This window comes from Amblyomma mixtum, chromosome 1, assembly GCF_055824585.1.
Source record: "Amblyomma mixtum isolate Tamu chromosome 1, ASM5582458v1, whole genome shotgun sequence".
NCBI classification, from domain to species: Eukaryota; Metazoa; Arthropoda; class Arachnida; order Ixodida; family Ixodidae; genus Amblyomma; species Amblyomma mixtum.
In genome coordinates, this window is record NC_143012.1 from 161106411 (window position 1) to 161128668 (window position 22258).

Below are 22258 nucleotides of genomic sequence, written 5' to 3' on the forward strand. Positions count from 1 at the left end.
TTTGCTCTCTCTACGGCAGATGGCGCCACTAGTAGGACCGCCACTTCTGGCCTTCGAAGCCGGCGTTTGCAGCATTGGCGCGCAGTGCATCGATGGCATTCGAATGATATCGGTTAAACGATTAGCCTAATATCTATTCAGACCACATAAATAAATAGCACTCAGTAGGAAATTGGTCGAGTTGGGGAATCAAACCAGAGACTCCGGAGTGAGAGACGAGCACGCTAACCACTCTGCCATGCCAGCTCGATGGTTTGGGATAAACAAAGGCACGTCTAGTGAAAACGGTGTCTTCGTTCACTCCCTTCCCGTTACAGGCAGGTTCAGATGCCTACCGATGAATGCGAGACAGATACACTTCCCTTCCCCCAAAACCAATTACCGACGAGCAAGGCGCAAAGCCAAACGGGCGATGGCGTTCTGTGGACTCCGTGGCAGTGTGGCGGAATGTTCATGTGACCAAATATGGCGGCGCGCATGCACCCGCGCTCTAAAGTGTCTATAAATGCGCGCTTGCCTTGGCGCGAATACTTTGCTATGCAGCCCTCTAAGGAAAAGTGGCAGCGACAGGAAGAAGCGAGAAAGCGACAACGTGCACAAGAGACGCCAGAACATTGTGAAGAACGTCTTGAAAAGCGTCGTGCGACAACGTTCTACCTCGCAGAGTGGTTCCACTTCATCGGTCACCGATGAATCTCAACACCTGACTGCTGAGGAACGCCTTAATGCTACCAGGCGAAGGCAACGCGCCGAAGAATCGCCAGAAGAACGCGCGCAGCATTGCTAACACAATTTACCTGGCTTAACCAGACGTAAACCTCTGCAAATTTTTTCCGTTACTTTATCATCTAGAAGCTATCTGCACAGCATTTTATGATTAAGTGTAGTCTTTGAAATCGGGTTCGTATATCGGAGCCCCGAAACCATTACACCCTTTCAAAGTCGTACTGCGTAGTCATGTCTATTGTATCCCCATATTGCAGTACAGCTAATTATGGCCTCTTTCCTTCCGTCCGGTGGCGTTCTCCACGAGTATACAGTGTGGGCACCTTGTCCCGCTCCTCCCCTGTGGTTTGATTCCTCGCGATGCGTATTCCTTAGTTAGTTACCTTAACTAGGAAGAGCGCCGGTGTCGTAACGAGACGACCGCCTCGGAAGGCGTGATTGCTGCGCGCGTGCGTGGGGGAGACGACCGCCTCTTCGGCTTGGGATTTCGGCGCGGGCTGATGTTCAGGCGCGGTGCCCCACTTTCCGCCAGTGGTGTGTGGCCTCTCGGTGGGAACATTTTCCCGCCAGCTTGTCCCGTCCGAAGCAGGAGTTCCTCCCTTGCCGTAGAGTGGGCGAACCCTCGCTCGTAACCTTTGTGATGAGTCGGACGATCTCGATTCTTCAGCGTATTTTGTTGCTAGCTGGCATTATTGATGTTGTAGCAATAAACACCTGTTCGTGTCAGCCACAGTAACGTTCCTTTGTTTCCTCATAGGAAGGCCCGGCGCGGTCGATGTGCGCTTGGTAGCGTACTCGCTCTCAAGGTGGGGTCCGGCGGTTTTGAAATGTCAACCGCTATTAATCGCAGGAGAACGTATTATACCTCTATTAAGACCCCAACATCAGCTATCCTCGTAATTCGCAAATAAAAGCGATATTAGTTAACCGCATCAGTAAAGCGCTGTAGAAAAGCGCCATCTTTTACCAGGACTCTGACTTATATATCAGGATGGAACAAAAAATAAATGCTGAAAAAGCAGTATGCCACGCTGCAGACATTCTTCGCCATCATCGCGATGAAAACTTCCGCAAACTGCGGAGCAATTTCTGACGGATGCCATAACACCAACCTGTGTTTCCTTCAAAGCTGCCTCACTGAACAAAAGGGCTTGAGTGCAAGTATATGTTGCTAAAAAAAATGAAAAATCAGAGGGTTTTCTTAAGCTCCACCGTACGGGTATGATGCGATAGCTACTGAGCAAACGCGCATATATACAGCATTAGTCTCTCTTTACTTAACATTCATAGCTCCCTGTAAGGTCCTCATTGAAAAGAAAAGGGAAACGTTTGAAACGTGGAGGCGCCAGTCGTTCCATTATTCAGTCTTTTCAACTATCCCTTAATGCAGCTGTGAGGACCGCTAAACGCCATTACTTTGAATACAGACTGCCTAATTTCATTCGTGACGGAACAGCGCAAAACACCGGGACAAGAGACAAGCGCTTGTCTCTTGTCCCGGTGTTTTGCGCTGTTCCGTCACAAATGAATAACCAACATGCCCAAGCTGCTGTCCTGGCTAATTTCATTCGAACTTCACCTGAAAAATTTTGGAATCACTTATGTCAAAAGAAAAAACCTATTGACCGAATAATGCACTACGGCAAGCCTCTCACAGATAAAAACGATATTGCTGCGCAATTTAACCGCTACTTCCGCAGTGTCTTTGCTAGTGCAAGTGGTGAACACGGTCCTTTTGAAACGCCCTGTACTATGTCTTTTGTTACTATATCAAGACCTGGCATTGTTGAATTGCTCCTAAACCTGAAAAATAAAGCGTCGCCAGGCCCTGATAAAATTCCGAACGCTTTCTTGCGCCGGTATGCCGAAAAGCTTTCCGAGTTTCTTGTTGTTATTTTTCGCGCATCTTTGTCATCAGCTGTGATTCCTTCAGAGTGGAAAACTGCACGTGTCGTTCCTGTTCTAAAGAAAGGGGACGCATCACTGATATCAAATTATCGTCCCATCTCTCTCACTTCAACCTGTTGCAAATTACTAGAACACATAATAGCCAAGTTCATCATCGGTTTTCTTGACGATAACAATATCCTTTCTAACGTTCAACACGGGTTTAGGAAGGGCTATTCTACTGTAACTCAACTAACATCGGTTGTTCATAGTTTCGCATCTGTACTTGATAAAACCGGCCAGGCTGATATTATTTTCATGGATTTTAGTAAAGCATTTGACCTCGTCTCCCATTCTAAATTAATTGACAAGCTTAAACAAGTTGGTCTTCCTAACTTTATAGTTAACTGGGTTTCAGCTTACTTATCTAACCGACAGCAGTTTGTTAGTATTGACGACCATTATTCACACAGCCTGCCTGTCTCTTCTGGTGTTCCCCAAGGAAGTGTCCTCGGTCCCCTGTTATTTTTAATATATGTGAATGACATTGTAAAAGTAGTTACTCATCCCGTTCAAATCCGGCTGTTTGCATATGACTGTGTTTTGTTTAATGTAATTACATGTCGTGAAGACCAACTATTACTCAATTTAAACCTAAACAATATTCTGGATTGGTGCAACCAGTGGGACATGAAACTCAACGCTCAGAAAACCGTATTTATGAGATTAACCAAGAAAAAAAACAGCCTTTTATACCCTTACGCTCTTCCATCATTTCCACTTTCGGAGGTAACTGAATATAAATATCTTGGCGTGACGATAACTAATAATCTAAGCTGGAACAAACACATAAGTAACGTATGTGCATCAGGGTTTCGTAAAGTTTGTGTCCTCAAGCACAAACTGAAGAATGCTCCTGCGGACTTGAAATTTTTAGCCTATTCATCATTAATCAGACCCAAGTTAGAATACGCTTGCATTGTCTGGGACCCATTTACTAAAACTAACATTCAAGCGCTTGAAATGAAGGCCATTCGATTCATCTTTTCAAAATACCGTTCAACCGACTCACCTACTGCCATAATGCGAGCAAACCGAATTCAAACATTGCAGGTAAGACGTAAAATTCTCAGATTAAAATTTCTTTTCCTTCTCAAACATAACAAGTTGTCAATGTGCCCGGATCCCTACGTCAAGCCATTTTCCGCTCCACGACCAACAAGACATCGCCACTCTGATTCACTAACTCCATTCACCGCCAGAACTAACCTATTTAAATACTCCTTCTTCCCCCGCACCGTAACTGAATGGAATGCTTTACCTTTAACAGCACTATGTGACATTGACTCCATTGAAGAAATAGAAGATTGACGCCATCTAACTTATTTGCTTTGTGTTTCGAATTTTCTTTCAGTGTTTTATTTTGTATATTCATTTTGCACTGTATTGCCCCTCCTGCTAGGGCCCAGAAGGGCCTGCAGTATTCTGTAAATAAATAATAAATAATAAATAATACCACTATGGTTGTAGTGGTGCAGCGGCTACGCGGTGCGCCACTGCCTTGGAATGGCAGGTACTGCCGCCGTTCTGATTTGTTGCTCGTCCCGAGGTTGCTCGTCCCGAGCAACCTCGCATGACCAAACAATAAATTGACTTTCACGGTGCCCAGTTTGTTCACAATACGGTGGGCAGGTTGTGATGACGCGACAACGTCCCGTGACCTCGGTAGGCACATACCTTCATCGTTGATTCTCTTTGGATTTTTCGTTTTTTTTTTTTGCTGATAGTCAACGACGGCGACGTCCGATTTTTTGCGAAACGAGTTCCTTAACGTTGTCGTGTTAAAACGAAAGAGCCGAAGGAGATCAAAAAGGCATGATGAAAGCCTTTATTAAGTTTTCACATGACACAGTCGCTGGCTTCAGCTACCTTCTGAAAGTAGTGTCATAATTAATTTGTGCTATAGTTTTTTAGCGGTGATGGTGTAGCACAACCTCAGAAGCGAAATTTAAGTCATTTTCGGCGCTATATACTAACAATAATACCTTCATAATGTCAGTCCTCTTATAAGGTATAGTTATCAAGGGGTAGCGTCCTGAAACTGCTGGCGCGCTACGTGAGGAGTCGACTACAATGGCGACATAATCATTTATCCAGCTCCGGCTCGTTAATTCGCACAGAAGACGAACGTTTTAACATCCTACTTCCATGGAAGTGTGGCAGGTACGGATGGTATTTGATCCCGCAAAATTGCTCTGAGTGCTCAGCTACCATAGATACTGAGCCGCCGTGCCTTGGAAAACAGTTGATCTTTGCAGCTTTCCGGCCACTTCTCAGTAGTTTATGTGCGAGAGCTAAGCCCAGTTAATTCTTTTTGTAGGTCGCGGTGAAACTTCCTGCGTGCGCCCCTTTTTACATGCCTGATCACAAACCGTATTAATTTCGTCAGTCTGTGGAATCATTAATTAATCTTTAACCGAACTTCAAGCACTTGCTTTCTCGCCTTATTTAGTTTCACTGATTATTATCTTCATTCCATGAGTTTTGAGCTTGTGCTGATTATTCTCCTCCTTCGATGGGTTTAATAATGTAGTGAATTCTGGAAGTAATAGATTGTAGGCGACCCTTCATTGTATGTGAATGTGCTGCTTATACCGCACTTATCTGAGCATATTAATATAGGTCTCAGAAAATTGTATTTTAGTCTCAACTTGATAGCTAAATAGGCTGTTGTCTTGTGGTTATGTTGCACCACGTCATTTGACAGTGTCTGTTCTTGCAGCTGACGCTTTCTGCTGTACTTCAGCTTTTCGATAAGATCTGCAAGTTTCATGCTCGAAGAGACGCTTCAGAAAGTGTCTCGAAACGGTGGCAACAAAATGGGGCTAGGCACAACTTCGATGTGTACTGCAACAGTGCCGTGCGGTTTTTAAGCATCAACCTTGCCTGCGCGAGGTGTGAGGTTCGATCGTAAGTGCCACTGGTTTCAAACGGGTGCAAGCTTCGCCTGCCCTTGTACTCGACGTGTCTGAGATAAAATCCTTGGCAAATGTGTCTTTCGCACAACTTTGTGTGAAGAACGATACCTTAAGTGATGGCGCTTTGGCCAAAGGTGCTTGTGTGCAATTGAACTCGTCATCGTCCTCTTTGGCTTATTTACCGTGTACTTATCGACGGCGTCAAGGAATTCCAGAGGAGACGTCATGACCGGCGCCACAGCGCACGTGGCGCCGCCCAGCATGGCTAAGAAGGTGAACAGCATTCCAGACTGGTGCATGATAGGAGTTGTGCCCAGCAGGAGATCGTTTTCTACCCAGGGCATATGCAACCTGCATACAAGAACGGCACGACTGTAAGAAAAACAAAAATGTGTTACTCCCACTGCTTTCGGCGATTATTGGATCTAACAATGAGCTAATGCGTAGTGCGTGGTCATGGATTATTTTCGATCACTCAGGCCTCTTCAAAGTGCCTTGCCATTGCACAGCACATGCAGTTATTGCATTTTCCTCTACTGCAATGCGGCCTCGCTTTCGTTCCGCGGCCACGAGCAGAGCAGCTGAACCCCATAGCTTCATAGCCACAAAAGCGATGGAGCTGATATGTTTGCCCAGTATTTACATGCACCACATACAATGCACATATGGAAAAGAGTGCCTTTGGGGAGAATTTATCTCGTATCTTCAAGGAATGATGACTGCTGTGAAGCGGACACATGACCTCATCGGCCAGAAATGAATTTTGTTACAGGTTCCAAACACCAATTAGTTCACAGAGGACTGCATTTAATGTTCATACGGGAAGACATGCTTGATGTCCGTTCGCCACCCCAAAGTTCCCTAGATGCCCACCTGGAAAATAGGGTTACTGCTCTAGAAAACACGAACACTGTACGCGAAAGTGGGCTGGGCGACACGCAGTCTCTGGAGGCTTCTGCCTCTGTTGTCAGTGTTTTCTAGCGCAGCAACACTATTTTCAAGATGAACATCCGCCAGCTAGCCCATCCTGGCGCTCTACTTGCTTAGATGCTGCTTTCTGTAAGAAATATAATGTGATCCGTAGCAAAAAAAAAGTGCAGTGCTCCGAGTTCGATGCGAAGTCACGCCGCCGAGTGCAAAATAGCGTACTCGTTTAACGCCTTTGTCCACTATGCTACCGAACGTGACTCAATGAATGCACACAGCTCCCGAAGACACAAATCAATCGGCAGCAATAGCACCCAAGAGAGTGGCGGGTGTGATTACACGCGGGCTTGAAAATATTTTCTCTCAGTGTCACGATCAGTGTGCGCGGAGCCTTGGAAGCGTTCCCACAGGAAACACACTCTGACGCCTGCGCAAAGAGCTCGCTACTGACCTGCACTCAGTTTTCACCCTCTCAAAAGCAGCCGGGTTACGCCAGTGGTACCGCACACTATTCTCCGCAGTGCAGGCACTGCGCAGAGGTAGCTAGCGTATACCACGTTGCGTGGGCTTGTAAATTTAATCCGATAGTAGAAACTGTTCCAAAACCTGGACTACCAAACTAGGCAGCCCACCCACATGGTTTAGGAAGATTCTATCAGAAAAAATGCTTTCAATCAATCAATCAATAAATAAATAAACCAATCAATCAATCTATCCATCAGTCAGTCAGTCAGTCAATCAAACAAATAGTCAGTCAATCACAGAGGAAGTGGTCATGAGGAGACAGAATAGGTATGCGTGCCTGCAATATTTTTTTCTAGCCATCAGAGATATTACTGTTACTTTTACTGCTACTGCTGCATGCATCTCCCTATGGGGAACTGCATGGTATCGCTGCACTGCTTTAAATACAGGTTGCACCGCAGCGGTTGTGGGAAGAAGAGTGTTATAGCGGCGTGTGCCGCCGATGAATGAGAAGCCGTCGCACCTACCAAGCAATCAGTACATCAAGTTCCCTTTATTCAAGGATACGCATGTTCTTATACACAGGCGACACTAGTCCCACTAGCGGCGGTGACCATCAAATCAAAACCAAAACAAAATATAGAGCATATTCCCTTTCTTACAAAAACAAAGGTACATGTATTAGTGAACTAGTAGATTAGTGTATGTATAAAAAATTCTATTTACAATAAGAACAGCGTACGTGTAGCATTCGCTGTAACAAAACCACCAAAAACAAAAACAAACCCATCTCGGTGTTTCTGTCCTTCGGAGTCCCAATTAAAATGTGTATAACACTCGCGAGGGATCTCACTGGCTCTTCTTCACAGCAGTACAACATCGCAACCTACACTTGGTAGCCGTAGCGATCTGGGGGTCGCCTACTTCTTGGTGGCTGCACCCTGCGTTGCGGCTCTGGTGTTTTAGGGAAACCACCGTCGACTGGGATCAGCTCGGGCTCATTGCCAGTGACCGGTGCCATGGTCGACTGTTTTGCACCAACAGCTGAAGTCCTGGCGGTCGCTTCCGGAGTAGAGCCCTGACTTGTTGGCGGAGAGCTGTCTTAACTAGCTGTACAGTTCCTTTAACCCCATGAATAAACTGCAGCAGACGCTCGTGGCACCTTTGACAAATTCGACGCATTCCACGTCTTGCAGTCATCAAAGCGGAAAGATGATGGTCTCTTCTTGCTGATAACTTTTTTTGGGTAACTGAATCCCAGGTCACTTTTAAAGTAAATTGTGAGTTTCTTTTGTCGGACGTAGTCGCCCACATCCACCCTGGTTCTCCGCGGGCCTCCGAGCCTCCGTGTATCTTTTACTGTACTGTTGTTTTTGCTTCACCCGCTCGCGTAGGTGGCGGAGCCCCGAACCAGGGCCTGAAAAGAATGTGGCTGACGGGTGCCCGACCACATACAGCCGCGTTTTTGACAACTCCGTGCAAGAGAAGGGCTGGGGCATTCGCAGTTGCGGCGTGCGGCGTGCAACAGTAGACTCCCAGGTATTCTGCTACCGCCTGGCGCACGGGACGTTGCTCTAGCATAGCCACTTCAACGAAACATTTAAAAACTCTGTTAAAGCGATCTACTTGGCTGTTTGCTCGCGGTTAGTACACGGACGAACGCCTCAAGCGGGTACCTCGATTCTTTAGGAAATATTCGAACTCCCGAGAAGAAAACTGTGGCCCGTTGCCGCAAACAATTTCTGCCGGGTAGCCTTCGCGCGCGAACACTGATACCAAGAAGCTTGGTACTGTGCGGTTTGTAGTTTCGCTACAGAAGTGTACTTAGAACCACTTTGAATAGTAATCTACCACCGTGATTGCATACCTGCAATTGTGATGCGCTCTCTCAAATGGACCGACAATGTTCATTCCCAGCTTCAGGCAGGGTTGTTCTGGTAACGGGATTGGTTTCAATGGTGTAGCCGTCACCTTGGTTCTTTTGTCCGTGGTCTGGCATATGCTGCACATCTGGATCGCTAGTTCGACTTGCCTGTCCATGCCTGGCCACGAAAATGTTTCTCTCAGTCGTGCTTTCGTTCGCACTACTCCGGGATATGCTTCGTGGGTAGCAGTAATCACCTGGGACGTAAGTGATGCGGGAACCACGAGACGTTCGCCACGCAAGATCAAATTGTCCTCCACTTAAAGTTCGTCGCCCACTCTGAAGAATGGTTGAAGCTCCTCTGATAAGGATTTGTGTGCGGCCACAATGACTGGATATAGGCCGTGCTTTGTTGCAGCCCGCTATCGTTCGACTGGATGGATGTGGGCGACCTGGTCATAAGCAGATGCGAGGTCAGGCTTTTCTGTGTGAGGAAGGGGAAAGGTGTCTGCAACGACGGCTTTGTTTGCCTGTCGGAGGTCTACACAGAGACGAATGCCTATATCTTTCTTTTTAACCACCACAATGGAGGACACCCATACCGATGCCTCAACGCGCTCTATCACGTCCATCTTTTCCAACCGACGGAGTTCTTCAAAGACCACTGGTCTGAATGACAGCAGAAGGCGCCTAAGTTTTGATGCAACTGGCTGGACTGCGGATCGCATTTTGACCCGGTGAACAAAACCTTTCGCGAGGCCAAGCTCGGGTTCGAATATAATTTCAAACTCTCGCACTAATTCGGTTGGTAGGTTAGTGAGCTGCTTGGCGCCAGTATGGTCGCAGGTCTCCTTTCCAGCATTAGTAGTTAGCGTTGTATCAAGACACTGCAGCGACGAGCCATCAATTTGCAGACCTAGCGCTTTGGTGGTATCAATACCCAAATGTGAGGTACCTTGTTCCACGACATAGAAGAGAAGGCATGTTGTGCAGTCCTTGTATGTAATTCTGCGAAAAAACAACCACGGACTGGCATTGGCTTCTCTGAACAGTCTACTAGCCAAACTTTATGGCCAGAAAGCGTCTGTCCTTGGAAATGCTGCCTAAATAGGGCATAAGCTATAATGGAAACCGATTAGCTTGAATCCACGAGGAAAGTCATCTCCGATCGACCAGTCACCACGGTAATATGAATTGCAGGGCGAGCTGTCGTCACGGCCAGAACCCTCGAAACTTCCTCGGACGAATTTTCGCTTTCTACAGAACGAAGTGGAGCCGCGTCTTGTTTGTTGCAAACAGAGCGAAAGCGACCAGTGATACCGCAACGTTGACAACGCTTCTTTCTGGCTGGACAGCGAAATGAGGCGGCATTATGCTGGGATGAACCGCAGCGGTAGCAATGTGACTGGTAGCTACGTGAACGTTTCAAGCTGCCGCCGGAATATGATGCTCGCACTGGCATGTTTTGTGGCATGTTTTCACGGGTATTTATGCGTCCAACATCTGCAGAGGCAAATTCTTGCTGGTCGTTGGTTGACTGTTTAAACTGTGTTGCCATGAGTACGTCTGTAGCGAACGACAGAGACGGCCCTTCCAGAAGAAAGCGCTCCCGCAAGCTCCGGGATGGTACACCCGCAACGAATTCGTCACGCAGCGAATCTTCCAGGAAAGCAAACGAGCACGTAGCAGAAACTCACGCCATCCGGTAACGTACTAACTGATAGCTTCACCAGCTTGCCGTACACGCCTACCGACACGGTGCTGCTCGGGCACAACATTGCTTGCTGTCGTAAAATGAGCGTGCAGAGCTGCGACTGCGATGTCATACGACGACCGTTCAGGCTGTGTGTCGGAAGTGCGCTGGCTATCTCCTGATGCCATATCACTAGCCGCTTGCGTACCGGGCGTAGCTTTGTCTGAAGATGGAAGCGGCAGGGTGTAAAATATGCGCTAACCTTCTACGACGATACTGAGAAGCAGTAGGGCCTTGCAACGACCCGGTGTGCAGTCGGAGGCACCCGAAGCAAGCAGGAAGTTCTCGAAGGTGCGGAGCCATTGCGGCCATGCCAGAGCAGGTCGGCCACGCGTGGGTAGGGACGGGGTGGTGGAGCGAGCCCTGAAATGCTCATGGCGAAGGAAAACCGATGACGAAAATAACGCCCCCTCCCCCCCCTCGCCCTCAAAACGATTAATCCTCGTCGCCAATGTTATAGCAGCCTGTGCCGCCGATGCATGAGAAGCGGCCGCGCCTGCCGAGCAACCTGTACATCAACTTCCCTTTATTCAAGGATACGGGGCGTGCTTTTATACACAGGCGACACTAGTCCCACTACCGGCGGTGATTTTCAAATCAAAACCAAAACCAAATATACACCAGAGGAAACGCTGCATGCGAGGTAGCCAAAGGTAGCGCCCGCTCAGAATAGCAGGCAGAGGATGTGGCGATGGGAAGCAGAGGGAAAGGAGTTACGCCGAGTAAACACTCTAAGCGGTTTTTCGTCCTCTTGGATGAACGGTTGGTCCCATGGGTTGGCGAACTGCGTTCCCACAGCTATTAGCCTTTCTGGAGACTAAATACAGAGAGGCTAACCGCTAGTCTAGCCATGAATGATTCCTAGGTCTCAAGTGCTCGTCCGGGGGCGGCAAAGAAGGCTGCAACCGTTCATTCTAGGAGACGAACAGCTGAACGAGGAAAAATAATTTCGTGTTGGGGACGGGTACAGAACCCCTGCTTTTAAGAATGGGATCCGGGCACCCTGGGAAGAAGAGCATGACTACTCTTTTCTTCGTTTTTCATAAAATGACGAGAAAACATATAGTAATACAAAACTTAAGCTACAGTTCAGCTGACGTAAGTGAAGTTAAAATTTCACATACAGCAGCTCCAGCCATCCTTATACGGCGGTTACATATAAATCTATCATGAAATAGGTGAGTAGCCCAGTCGCGATTTGTAGCAAATATTGCTTTAATGCACGCAATGTGCGGTTGTATTATTGTCGTGCGCTTCTGCAGCAGGCTTTGCATAAGCTTAAATATAGAAGACGGGTTTAATAACGGCGTTATTTGTGCAATATTAGCGTTCGAGCCGTCTGTTTATTGACGCACAGTCCTTCGCTGCGTTTCGGCGGCGTTCGGCGCGATCTGCATTACTCATCGCTGTTGCCGCGGGTTTGTGGTGTCTTTTCAACTACCGCAGCGGTATAATTACTGTACTCGCTGCGCTCGGCGCACGTCGAGTGTGTGGCACCGCGACGACGACAGGCCGCTTGCGACTTTAGAGCACTGCTTCAGTGCCCAGTAATATGAAGCCGTATGCGTAAAGCAACGAAACGAAATACTTTTTTCGCGCAGAACTCAACTTGAAAATGGTCGCGCATATAACCGCCGCACTCACATCTGCCGGTGGCTCCAGTACTACTAAGCATCTCTTAAAGCGACAGTCATCGCCTGCGCACGAATAGCGGTGGTGCTCTTGTTCGCGAATGTCCATACCTGATTATTTTTATTTGTCGCGTACTCTCGTGGTCTTCGATTGGAAAAGGTACCAATTTAATAGGCATTAATTTAATAAGTCTGAAAATGGTGCCGTTGATCGCTACGTTTGTCTCCTTGCTGTCGATGGCCTAGCATTTAGGCCGTGAAATCTGCGCTTGGCTGCCTCACCCCACGGTTAGCCTTTTCGCTGGCCAAGATTACTTTCAGGGGGCTCGTTGCTCCCGAAGGGGCGAAAAGTCGCTTACAGTATAGGCAACAGAAAGCACATCAGCCAGAACGGGAGGTAGGAGGCTGCGCTCACGTGAATCATGGTGGATTATTCGTCTTGAGGTGGGGTCCTTGCTTACCCACGATCACGTGACCACACCATGGCTCGTGCCTGATGCAACATTCGCCTTTATCAAGCGGGACGCTCGGTACTCAAAGGCAGCCAAACGCTACGAAGCGCAAATCGTATGCTGCGCGTATGCGGGTGGCCAGACCCCATAAAAAAGCTGGCAGACCGCACAGGAGCTGCTGCCCGTAAAGAGGCTGCTGGAAAGTATGTGCCAGCACACTTCTCATGGCGACAACGTATATTGCATGCTACTAAATGCGGTTAACTCAGCGGTGGAGCTTCACACTTGATTCGTGGCACAGCTCTAAGCATGAGTGCCCTTGCTTCGCCGAAACCACAGTGAATGGCGTCTACATAGGCTTGCATGCTGCTATAAACAAAATGGTTTTCAGGCAACGAAATGCGCATCAAATGTCGCACTTCTCGGCGGACGCCTCAGTCGGAGTGTCAGGGCGGGAATGAAGGTGGCAGCGAGTGAAGCTAAAGAGAACGAGGTGCCGTGGTGGAGGCCTCCGGAAAATTTAGGAGGACACTTAGTCTCTTATTACGTGTGATAGTGCGCCACCATCGCCTTGCGTCCACAAACGAGCTTGCAGTGGGGGTACGACCAACTCTCATACACACCTAGCGCTTGTTGGTTGAGGGTTCGGCTCTCATATGAGTCCCGACTGGCTTTACGGCTAGTAGTTCTGTGCTACACATCACGCGTAGTCGAACAAAGCCAGTCCTGTACTTGTGCGGCAATTTGGAGCATCACAATCTTTGATCAAACCACATCACTGGGCAAGCTGATCGTTAAAGTTACACGTGAGTGTGCCAACTGTGACCGGTTCCGCTACCGCTATGCGCCGACACTACGCTGCGCCTGACGACCACGAAGTCGCCCCGATCTCTTGGTGCTGGCTACGCCTGTCTACGCTGCCAGATCCTTTACGGCTGTTCGGTCTCTTGAGGACGCCTAATAAACACACCGCTACAATTGGTGGAGGTGCGGGGTACATCGCCTACCAACCTGGAACTCCGGAGCCGTACGCTGTCGCCTGTGTCAACCATGCCAGATGAGACTGCCCCAACACCCGCGGCCAGTTCAACCGCAGTCATTTGTTCTGGCGTCATTCGCCTGCGTGACCCTTCCCTCTTCAGTGGCACTGCCGACCAAGATGTTGACGGCGGGTTGTCATCGTATGTGCGAGTTAGCAGCTACAACAAGTGGGATGACACTATCAAGCTGAGTAACGTCATCTTTTATTTCACGGACGGGGAGAACCTCTCATTTCGAAACCATAAAGTGGACCTACCCACTTGGCCCGTATTCAACAAGAGTTTTGCGGAAGTGTTCGGCCGCCCTGCGGTGCCCAAGCTCCGTGCCGAACAGCGCTTACGGGACCGCGCTCAGCACACTGACGAAACCTTCACAAGTTACATTGAGGACATCGTTGACCTCTGCAAACGTGTCAACGCCGTCATGCCATAAGCGGACAAGATCCACCACATTCTCAAAGGCATCGCTGACGACGCATTTCAGATGCTCCTAGGGAAAAGTCCACCACAGTCAGTGAGGTTATTAAGCTTTGCCAGAGCTACGACCAGCTCCGCAAGCAGCGCGCTTCTACACGGCGTACTGGTGTCTGCGACGAGGCCCTCTCCACACTGGCCCTGGGCGTTACTACTCCTGAAGACTCCCCTCTTCTCAACCAAATCAAAGCCTTCGTTCGCGAAGAGTTCGCTCGCCAGCTGTCCCTCATATCACATCTTCAAGGCCCCGCCCGCCAAGTTCCTGACTCGACCCCGTCTTTGGCTCCTACCATTCACCGTGTCGTGCAAGACCAAGTCGCTGATCTGCTAGTGTCCAGCCCTGTGCTCCCGCCTGTGACAGCACCCCTGACGTACGCCCAAGCGGTGGCCAGGCCACGACAACCGCCTGCAACCGAATCCTACCAGGGCGTCCCTCCTTTCCGTCCTCCCCCGCCGTCTCAGCCCCCGTCACAAGCTCCGTTCTCAAGAGGACGACCACATCCTACGAACCCCTGGCGTACTGCGGACAACCGACCCATTTTTTAAGCCTGTGGTCTGCCCGGCCATGTCGCGCGGCTTTGCCGCCAGCGCCTTCCGCCTTCTCCACCTGATCTGCGCTCCTACCTATACGATGCCGACCTATCCTCGCCGAGAAGGCCACCCCGTCCCCCCTTTGTTTCCCCCGATCGCCAAATTTACACCACTCGCCGACTGCCTTCCCCACGACGCCGTTTCCCTTCTCCGATACTGCGACGTACTAGCTCCGTACTTGAGGGAAACAGTCGCAGTTACGGAGGCAAGAACTCCGCTTATTTCGAACTCCTCAAGTCCTCCGTGTCGTCCTGCTAATGTAATCGTAGTGTTCTTGGAAGGCGCTAAGGTTCTCGCCCTCGTCGACACGGGCGCTGCAGTATCTGTCATAAGTGAAGCTCTCTGCCGCCGACTCCGCAAAGTGACTACCCCACTTCTTGACTTTTCGTTTCACACCGCCTAATCACAGCGCATTCAACCCTCAGCCGCTTCTACGGCCCGTGTCCTCATTCAAGATGTTTTGTACACCATCGAGTTTATTGTGCTGTCTCACTGGTCACACGGCATCATCCTGGGATGTGACTCCCTTTCGACTCATCGTGCCGTTATTGACTGCGCCCGAGCAAAAACTGCCTTTTCTACGCTGTGTGACGCTTCCTTTTGCGACCTACCTACGCAGTCTGTCAAAGTTGTAGTCGTAACTGATAGCGACATTCCTCCGTTTTCTGCTGCCCTCGTACCCCTCTCCTGTGCCGGCGTCACTCATTCAACTGTTTTCTTCACGCCTTCCGAAACCGCTTCCCGCCATCCGTGCCTCCTGCTTCCCTTTGTTGTTCTCACGATCAACCATGGACAAAGTGCAATTTACGTCTCGAACCCATGTTCGTGCCCGTCAGCGGTGCTCCGAGGTGAATGCCTTGGGCGTATTGAAGAACTTAATTCCTGCCTTCCTTACCCTATTCTTGATACCACCGCTACCTTTGATGTCGATGTGCTCAGCTCCTGTGATGTTCAGAACGATCCACCACCCTCCGACGTCTTCCACAGTGCCATTGACGCTGACCTTACACCCGCACTAAGCGATCAACTCGTCGCCCTCCTCCAGCGCTTCAGTTCTTCTTTCGATCTTCCTCAGACTGCCTTGTGCCGTACGTCTGTCGTTGCGCACACCATCGACAGCGGTACACACGCCCCTCTTCGCCAGGGCCCCTATCCTGTCTCGGCTTCTGAGCGCCGTGTCATTTCTGATCACGTGGACCACATGCTTCGTCGGTATGTCATACAGACGCCCCTCCCCCCCTAGTCCCTGGGCGTCTCTGTTGTGTTGGTAAAAATGAAAGATGGTTAAATCAGGTTCTGTGTTGATTACCACCGGCTCAACATCATCACTCGCAAGGACGTCTATCCTCTGCCACTCATCGAGGACGCCCCGGACTGCTTGCAGGGAGCTTAGTGTTTCTCCTCGCTGGATTTGAGGTCAGGCTACTGGGAGGTGCCCATGGCTGACGCTGATCGCTCAAAAACTGCCTTCATAACACTTCACGGCTTATATGAGTTCAACGTCATGCCGTTTGGCCTTTGCAACGCCCCGGGAACTTTCGAACGCCTGATGGACACTATCCTTAGTGGACTAAAGTGGGAGAGTTGTCTTTGCTATCTCGATGACATCGTCGTCTTTTCTGCGGACTTTCCTTCTCATCTCCTCCGCCTGAGTGCGTGCTGACTTGTCTTACTGACGCTGGGCTTCAGATGAATTTGAAAAAGTGCCGCTTTGCGGCCCGACAACTCACCATTTCAGGACATGTAGTCTCTAAAGACGGTATTCTTCCGGACCGCGCCAAACTTCGTGCAGTTGCCGAATTTCCGAGGCCCACCTCACTGAAGCAGCTCCGTAGCTTCGTTGGCCTTTGCTCGTACTTCCGTCGCTTCATCTCGACTTTCGCCTCGATCATCGCTCCTCTGACCCAGCTACTCGCAGGTAGCTCCAACCTCTCCGCTTAGACACCTGCTTGCGATGACGCCTTCGACACCTTGCGCTGCTTTTTGGTCTCGCCTCCTATCCTGCGCCACTTTGGCCCGACTGCACCAACTGAGATCCACACTGACGCCAGCGGTATTGGACTGGGTGCCGTTCTCACCCAACGCAAATCTGGCTTCCGTGAGTATGTGGTCGCCTACGCCAATAGGACCTTGAGCAAAGCGGAGGCCAACTATTCTGTTACCGAACTAGAATGTTTGGTCATCATTTGGGCCATTGGAAAATTTCGTCTCTATGTCTACGGTCGCCCGTTCTGTATAGTAACCGACCACCATGCCCTGTGCTGGCTGGCCTATCTCAAAGACCCGTCAGGCTGCCTAGCTCGCTGGGCTCTCCGACTGCACTAGTATGACATTCATGTCATTTACCGTTCTGACCTCAAGCAGAATGACGCGGACGCTATTTCCCGCTCGCCGCTACCTAGTGCTTCATCGCCTGCCCCTGTGTCTGCTTACGACTTGTCCTCGCTTGCCACAGCCGACATGTCCGCCGAGCAGCGGAAAGACCCTTGGCTCGCCACTCTTATTAACTACCTTTCGAGTCCTACGACTGATAATTCGTTACGTTCCCTCTTACGTTATGCCCGTCACTTTCCTATTCGGGACGGTCTCCTCTATCTTCGCAATTACCTGTTCGACGGACGCAAATGGCTCCTAGGGATCCCTCGTCATCTACGCACCGATATTTGCGCCGCTTTCCATTCGGGCCCCTAGTGTGCACACGGGGGCGTCTTGAAAACTTACACGCGACTGCGTCTCCGATTCTACTGGCGTGGCATATACCGCTTTCTTCGCCACTTTGTGCGATCTTGCCCATCCTGTCAACGGCGTAAATGTCCGCCTCACACCTCGCCTCCTCCATTGCAGCCATTACCCCGCCCTGCCCGCCCGTTTGACCGCGTTGGCTTAGATCTCTATGGCCCCTTCCCTCCCACTCCCGCTGGTCACCGCTGGATTATCGTGGCCGCGTATCATCTCACACGTTATGCCGAAACGTCTACATTACCATCTGCATCCCCCCGTGACCTGGCTTCCTTTCTTCTAAAGAACCTGATTCTTCGTCGTGGCGCTCCTCAAGAACTGCTCAGCGACTGTGGACGCGTATTCCTGTCTGACGCTCTTGAGGCCCTCCTCTAGGAATGCCGCATTATCCATCGAACCGCTTCATCTTATCACCCTCAGGTCAACGGCCTGACAGAGCTTTTCAACCGAACCCTCAGTGACATGCTGGCCATGTACGTGGACGCCAACCACTCCAACTGAGACCAGGTTCTTCCCTTCGTCACCTACGGATATAACACTGCGACACAAACCACCACTGGATTCTCTCTCTTCTTTCTTCTGTGCGGCCGCGAGCCCCCCTGCACGATGGATACTCTTCTTCGCTACCGGCCCGACATTTCCGAGTCCACGCCACTGTTGGACGCTGCCAGGTACGCCAAAGAATGCCGTCAGCTGGCTCGCTCGTTTACCACGCAGACCCAGTGGCAGCAAAAACATGACCGCGACACTTTCGCGACCTCTACCTCCTATCCTGCCGACTCCCTTGTGTGGCTCTGGGTGCCTCCCACAACTGCCGGCCTTTTGCGGAAACTGCTAGATCGGTGTCATGGTCCCTAGCGGGTTCTCAAGCAAACATCTCCGGTCAATTATATTGTTCAGCCCGTTGCACCCGCTGCGGCCTTGCGTCGCTTTGGCCGCGAAACCGTCCACGTCAACCGACTGAAGCCGTACTGCGACCCCTCTGTTCTTCGATCCCCTTAAGACAACAGGCTGGCTCCTTTTCACCCGGGGAAAACTGTAGCGTGCCAACTGTGACAGGTTCCGCTACCGCCATGCGCCGACACTACGCTGCGCCTGACGACGACGAATTTGCCCTGCTCTCTTGGTGCTGGCAACGCCCGTCTACGCTGCCAGATCCTACACGGCGGTTCGGTCTCTTGAGGATAAACGCACCCCTGCACACGTAACATTTTAATCAATGATGCGTGATGCATGTAAGGAAAAGGCCCTGGTCATAGCTGGAGTCGCACCACATCAATCAAAAGCGCTCTAATCTAATTCTGTTTCAATTATAAACTCCGCCTTTGTAGTTAATGCTATTGTAAGTACTAGTATTGACTATTACTGGTTAACATTAGATTTTTTCCTGCCTTTGATGATGTCGCAGTGTTTCGAACAATCGCGAGTTCAGTGACAGCACTTTATGGACGACTCCCGGTTTTCGTGTTCGTGAGTCATGTACTGTGTTCTCATTAATAAATTTTACCATTATGGGATTGATAACGTGGACTGATATCGCACATCAGACGGGAGGGCTTTGCATTTCGCCTCCGTGCAAACGAGGCCATCGCGGCCGGGTTCGCACCAGTTACTCCAGCTCAGAAGCCGAGCGCCCTAACAACTCAGTCACCCTGGTGAGTATGTAGTCGTAACGAGAGTAGCCGAAAAAATTTCATGGTGCTTGGATAACTCAACTGTAATGAGAGAGAGGGGTTACGGTGGTGGTAACAGAGAAAACGGCACGCGATGAATCAGAGCAGGTATTACAGAAGGCGTTAAGTTTAGATCAGACTGACGTCAGCCTGGACGCAATTCCAAGGAGGATTTTCGCCCGAAGGAAGAGGCTATGCCATAACTTGACATCAATTTCGGGATGATGTTGCACGAGCATGTCACGCGGTACTTCGAGTTACTCTTGGAGGCCATACAAAAACCTCGTTTGTTTTCAAGCAACCTGTAACCCAACCTGTAAACAACCGATTCCTTTAAAATAAATATTGTCACGTGGTAGCGACGGCAGTCCAGCCGCCACTGCCAAGATGGTAGCCTTTCATGTTCCGGACACCCCCTGCAAGTCGTGACGCCAGCTCTGAGTCATTCACTGTAGGACCTGACTTCAGTACACCGCGCAAGCCGACGTCTCCTAGGGGACGCACCTGAGTTCTGGACTCTTCCGGAACCTATCCGGAAGCGAAAGCAAACCACAACGTCCGCCATGAGCTTGCCCCAGACGTCGACTCCAATCATTCTGCAGCAGCCCCGGGTGCCACCAACCTTCGACGCTTCGGATGGCGCCGACCTCGAAGAATGGCTGGAATCATTCGACCATGTGCCTATCTATAACAACTGGGTCGATGCCACGAAATTTAGGTACGTCTTCTTTGCCTTGGAGGGACCAGCAGGAATCTCGCTTCGGAATGAGGAAGCTGCCCTTACGAATTGGGAAACTTTCAAGGAAAAGCTTCTGGAGACTTTCACAAACGTGCTGCGAAAGTAGGGAGCCCTGGAACTGCTACAGCCTCCCATACAACATCTAAAAGAGACCATTGCAGTTTACACTGAGATGAAGCGTCTCTTCCGGCGTGCCAACGCAAACATGAAGGAAGAAGAAAAGGTAAAGCTGCTTATGCGAGGGGTTAAAGACCAACTCTTTGCCAGCCTCGTCTGCAACCCACCGAAAACCGCCGCGGAATTCGTAGAAGAGGTATCCACTATTGAAAAAAGCTCTTGATGCCATAGCCTGCCAGTATGACCGCCAGCAGCGTGTTTTTTCAGCAAGTAGCTAACAAAGATAACCTGCGGGAGGGTATAAGTCCAGTTGTGTGAGATGGCCTACGATTGCTGCCAACGGGAACGCAGCCGCAGCTTACATCGCTCGCTGACGTCATCCGGGACGAGGTTCAAGAGGCCTTGGGTGTGACGCCGACAACCACGTAGCCTCTGAAGCCCCAGCCATGGCATACGCCGCAGCAGTGGGCCGTCCTGCACCTCGACGACGGGACCCAAGCCGCTATCGCCCGCAGCCAGCTGCGTTGAACCGCCGCCCTCTCGCCCCAGCCCGCCTGACCTACGAGTGTCGCACACGGGCGAGGAAATGCGACGAGTGGAGAACACACGACCAGCGCCGCCCACTATGCTTCCACTGTGGTGAAGACGGTCACATCCCCCGGCACTGCCCATACAGAGGAATGGGCATCCGAGGATTCTCTTACGACGCCCCACGACCCAAACCCGGCCATAGGCCAGCCGAAATCGCGGAGGTCTTGCGCCGGGAAGAATACACATTGGCGAGCCTGCCTATCACGTTCTCCGTCACCATCGTCATCGCGCTATCTCCTAGCCCAGGCTACGTCGTGCGTGGACGCTCCCCCAGCCTCTGATGGTTAAACTGAATAAAGGAGCCTCTGGAGGTGAGGTTGCTTCTAAGCACAACAACAAAGATCCTCCATCAATGAAAACGGACTATGCCTCAGCTACGACTACAGCACCGACGACGACGCGGCCACACTTGAAGCTTTTACCGCTGTCCAGAGAAGTAATGTGTGAGTACGACCACCGCAGCCTCACTACTCGACGAACACAAGATAAGACACCGAAAACAACGTGCAATACGAGAGCGCAAGCAAGTGACCTTGAAGTAACGGTCGACGGTCACGCGGTTACTGTCTTGGTCGACACGGGAGCTGACTACTCCGTCATGAGCGGCCCACTCGCTGTCAGACTCAGAAAAGTAACAACAACTTGGGATGGCCCGCTGATCCGCACTGCAGGTGGCAACCTCATTACGCCGTCAGGACGCTGCACCGCGAGAGTTACAGTAAATGGGCGAACCTATGCTAAAGCCTTCCAGGTCCTACAGTAATGCTCGCGAGAAGTGATTTTCAAAACGGACTTTCTGAACGAACATCACCCAGTAATCGACCTTCGATCTAAGTCGATCAAGCTTTCCACGGACAAAGCCATACCTATTGCGACGAGCGCGACTCATCACGTTGCCTTAAACGTCCTCGACGAAGCATGCAGCGTGCCGCCCTGATCAAGTGTCGTCCCCTGCATAGGTACTGGAAGCATCGAAAATGCCGAAGGTGTCGTCAAGCGGAACACCCATGAACCCCTGGATTGAGGAATAGGCGTCGCAAGGGGAGTCGCCCAAATCCGAAATGGCCAAGATAGGGGGCTGTTAACCAACTTCACCGATGAATACCAGCATCTAAACAAAGGTTCAACGTTTGCCTTTCTCAACGAGCTGGCAGACATCGGAGGCATATTTGCCCTCCCCGACCAACCCGTAGAACCATGTGAACAAGGCCATCAACCCACGTTTGATGTCAACCCAGCATAACCCCGCACCTCCACCAGATGTCACGTGGTAGTGACGGGAATATAGCGGTCAGGAAGGCAGTAAAAAGACTTCTAAACGAAGCTCTTTATTTGGGGTGACTTGCGCCCGCAAAAGAACTGAATCACTCGGCGGTGGGGTAAGCAACAGACGTGCTCGTCAGTCCTTGAACTACGAATGCCGGTCGCTCGTGGCATTACTCAATTTAAAGCCGGCGAGGAAATTTCGACATAACAGGTCAAGTTCATCTACAGTAACCTGGAAAAACGTAGATGCAGTTCTTCACGGCTGTCATCAATCGAGATTAGTCCGGTCGCTTCTCGCGTCACAATCAAAAATGATAACGTCCCGTTCCTGCGGCCTTAAGCGCG

The 22258-nt window shown here is 50.4% G+C and overlaps 1 protein-coding gene across 1 annotated transcript in view; it reads right to left on the reverse strand.

Annotated features, from left to right (window-relative positions):
• The window catches only part of LOC149369547 (putative 4-coumarate--CoA ligase 1), a 102423-nt gene that overhangs the window by 33229 nt on the left and 46936 nt on the right, over positions 1–22258 (reverse strand). Inside the window, exon 5 of the mRNA XM_089558876.1 lies at positions 5774–5942. Within this exon, the coding sequence (XP_089415002.1) occupies positions 5774–5942 (169 nt within the window). The remainder of the gene's footprint in view (positions 1–5773; positions 5943–22258) is intronic.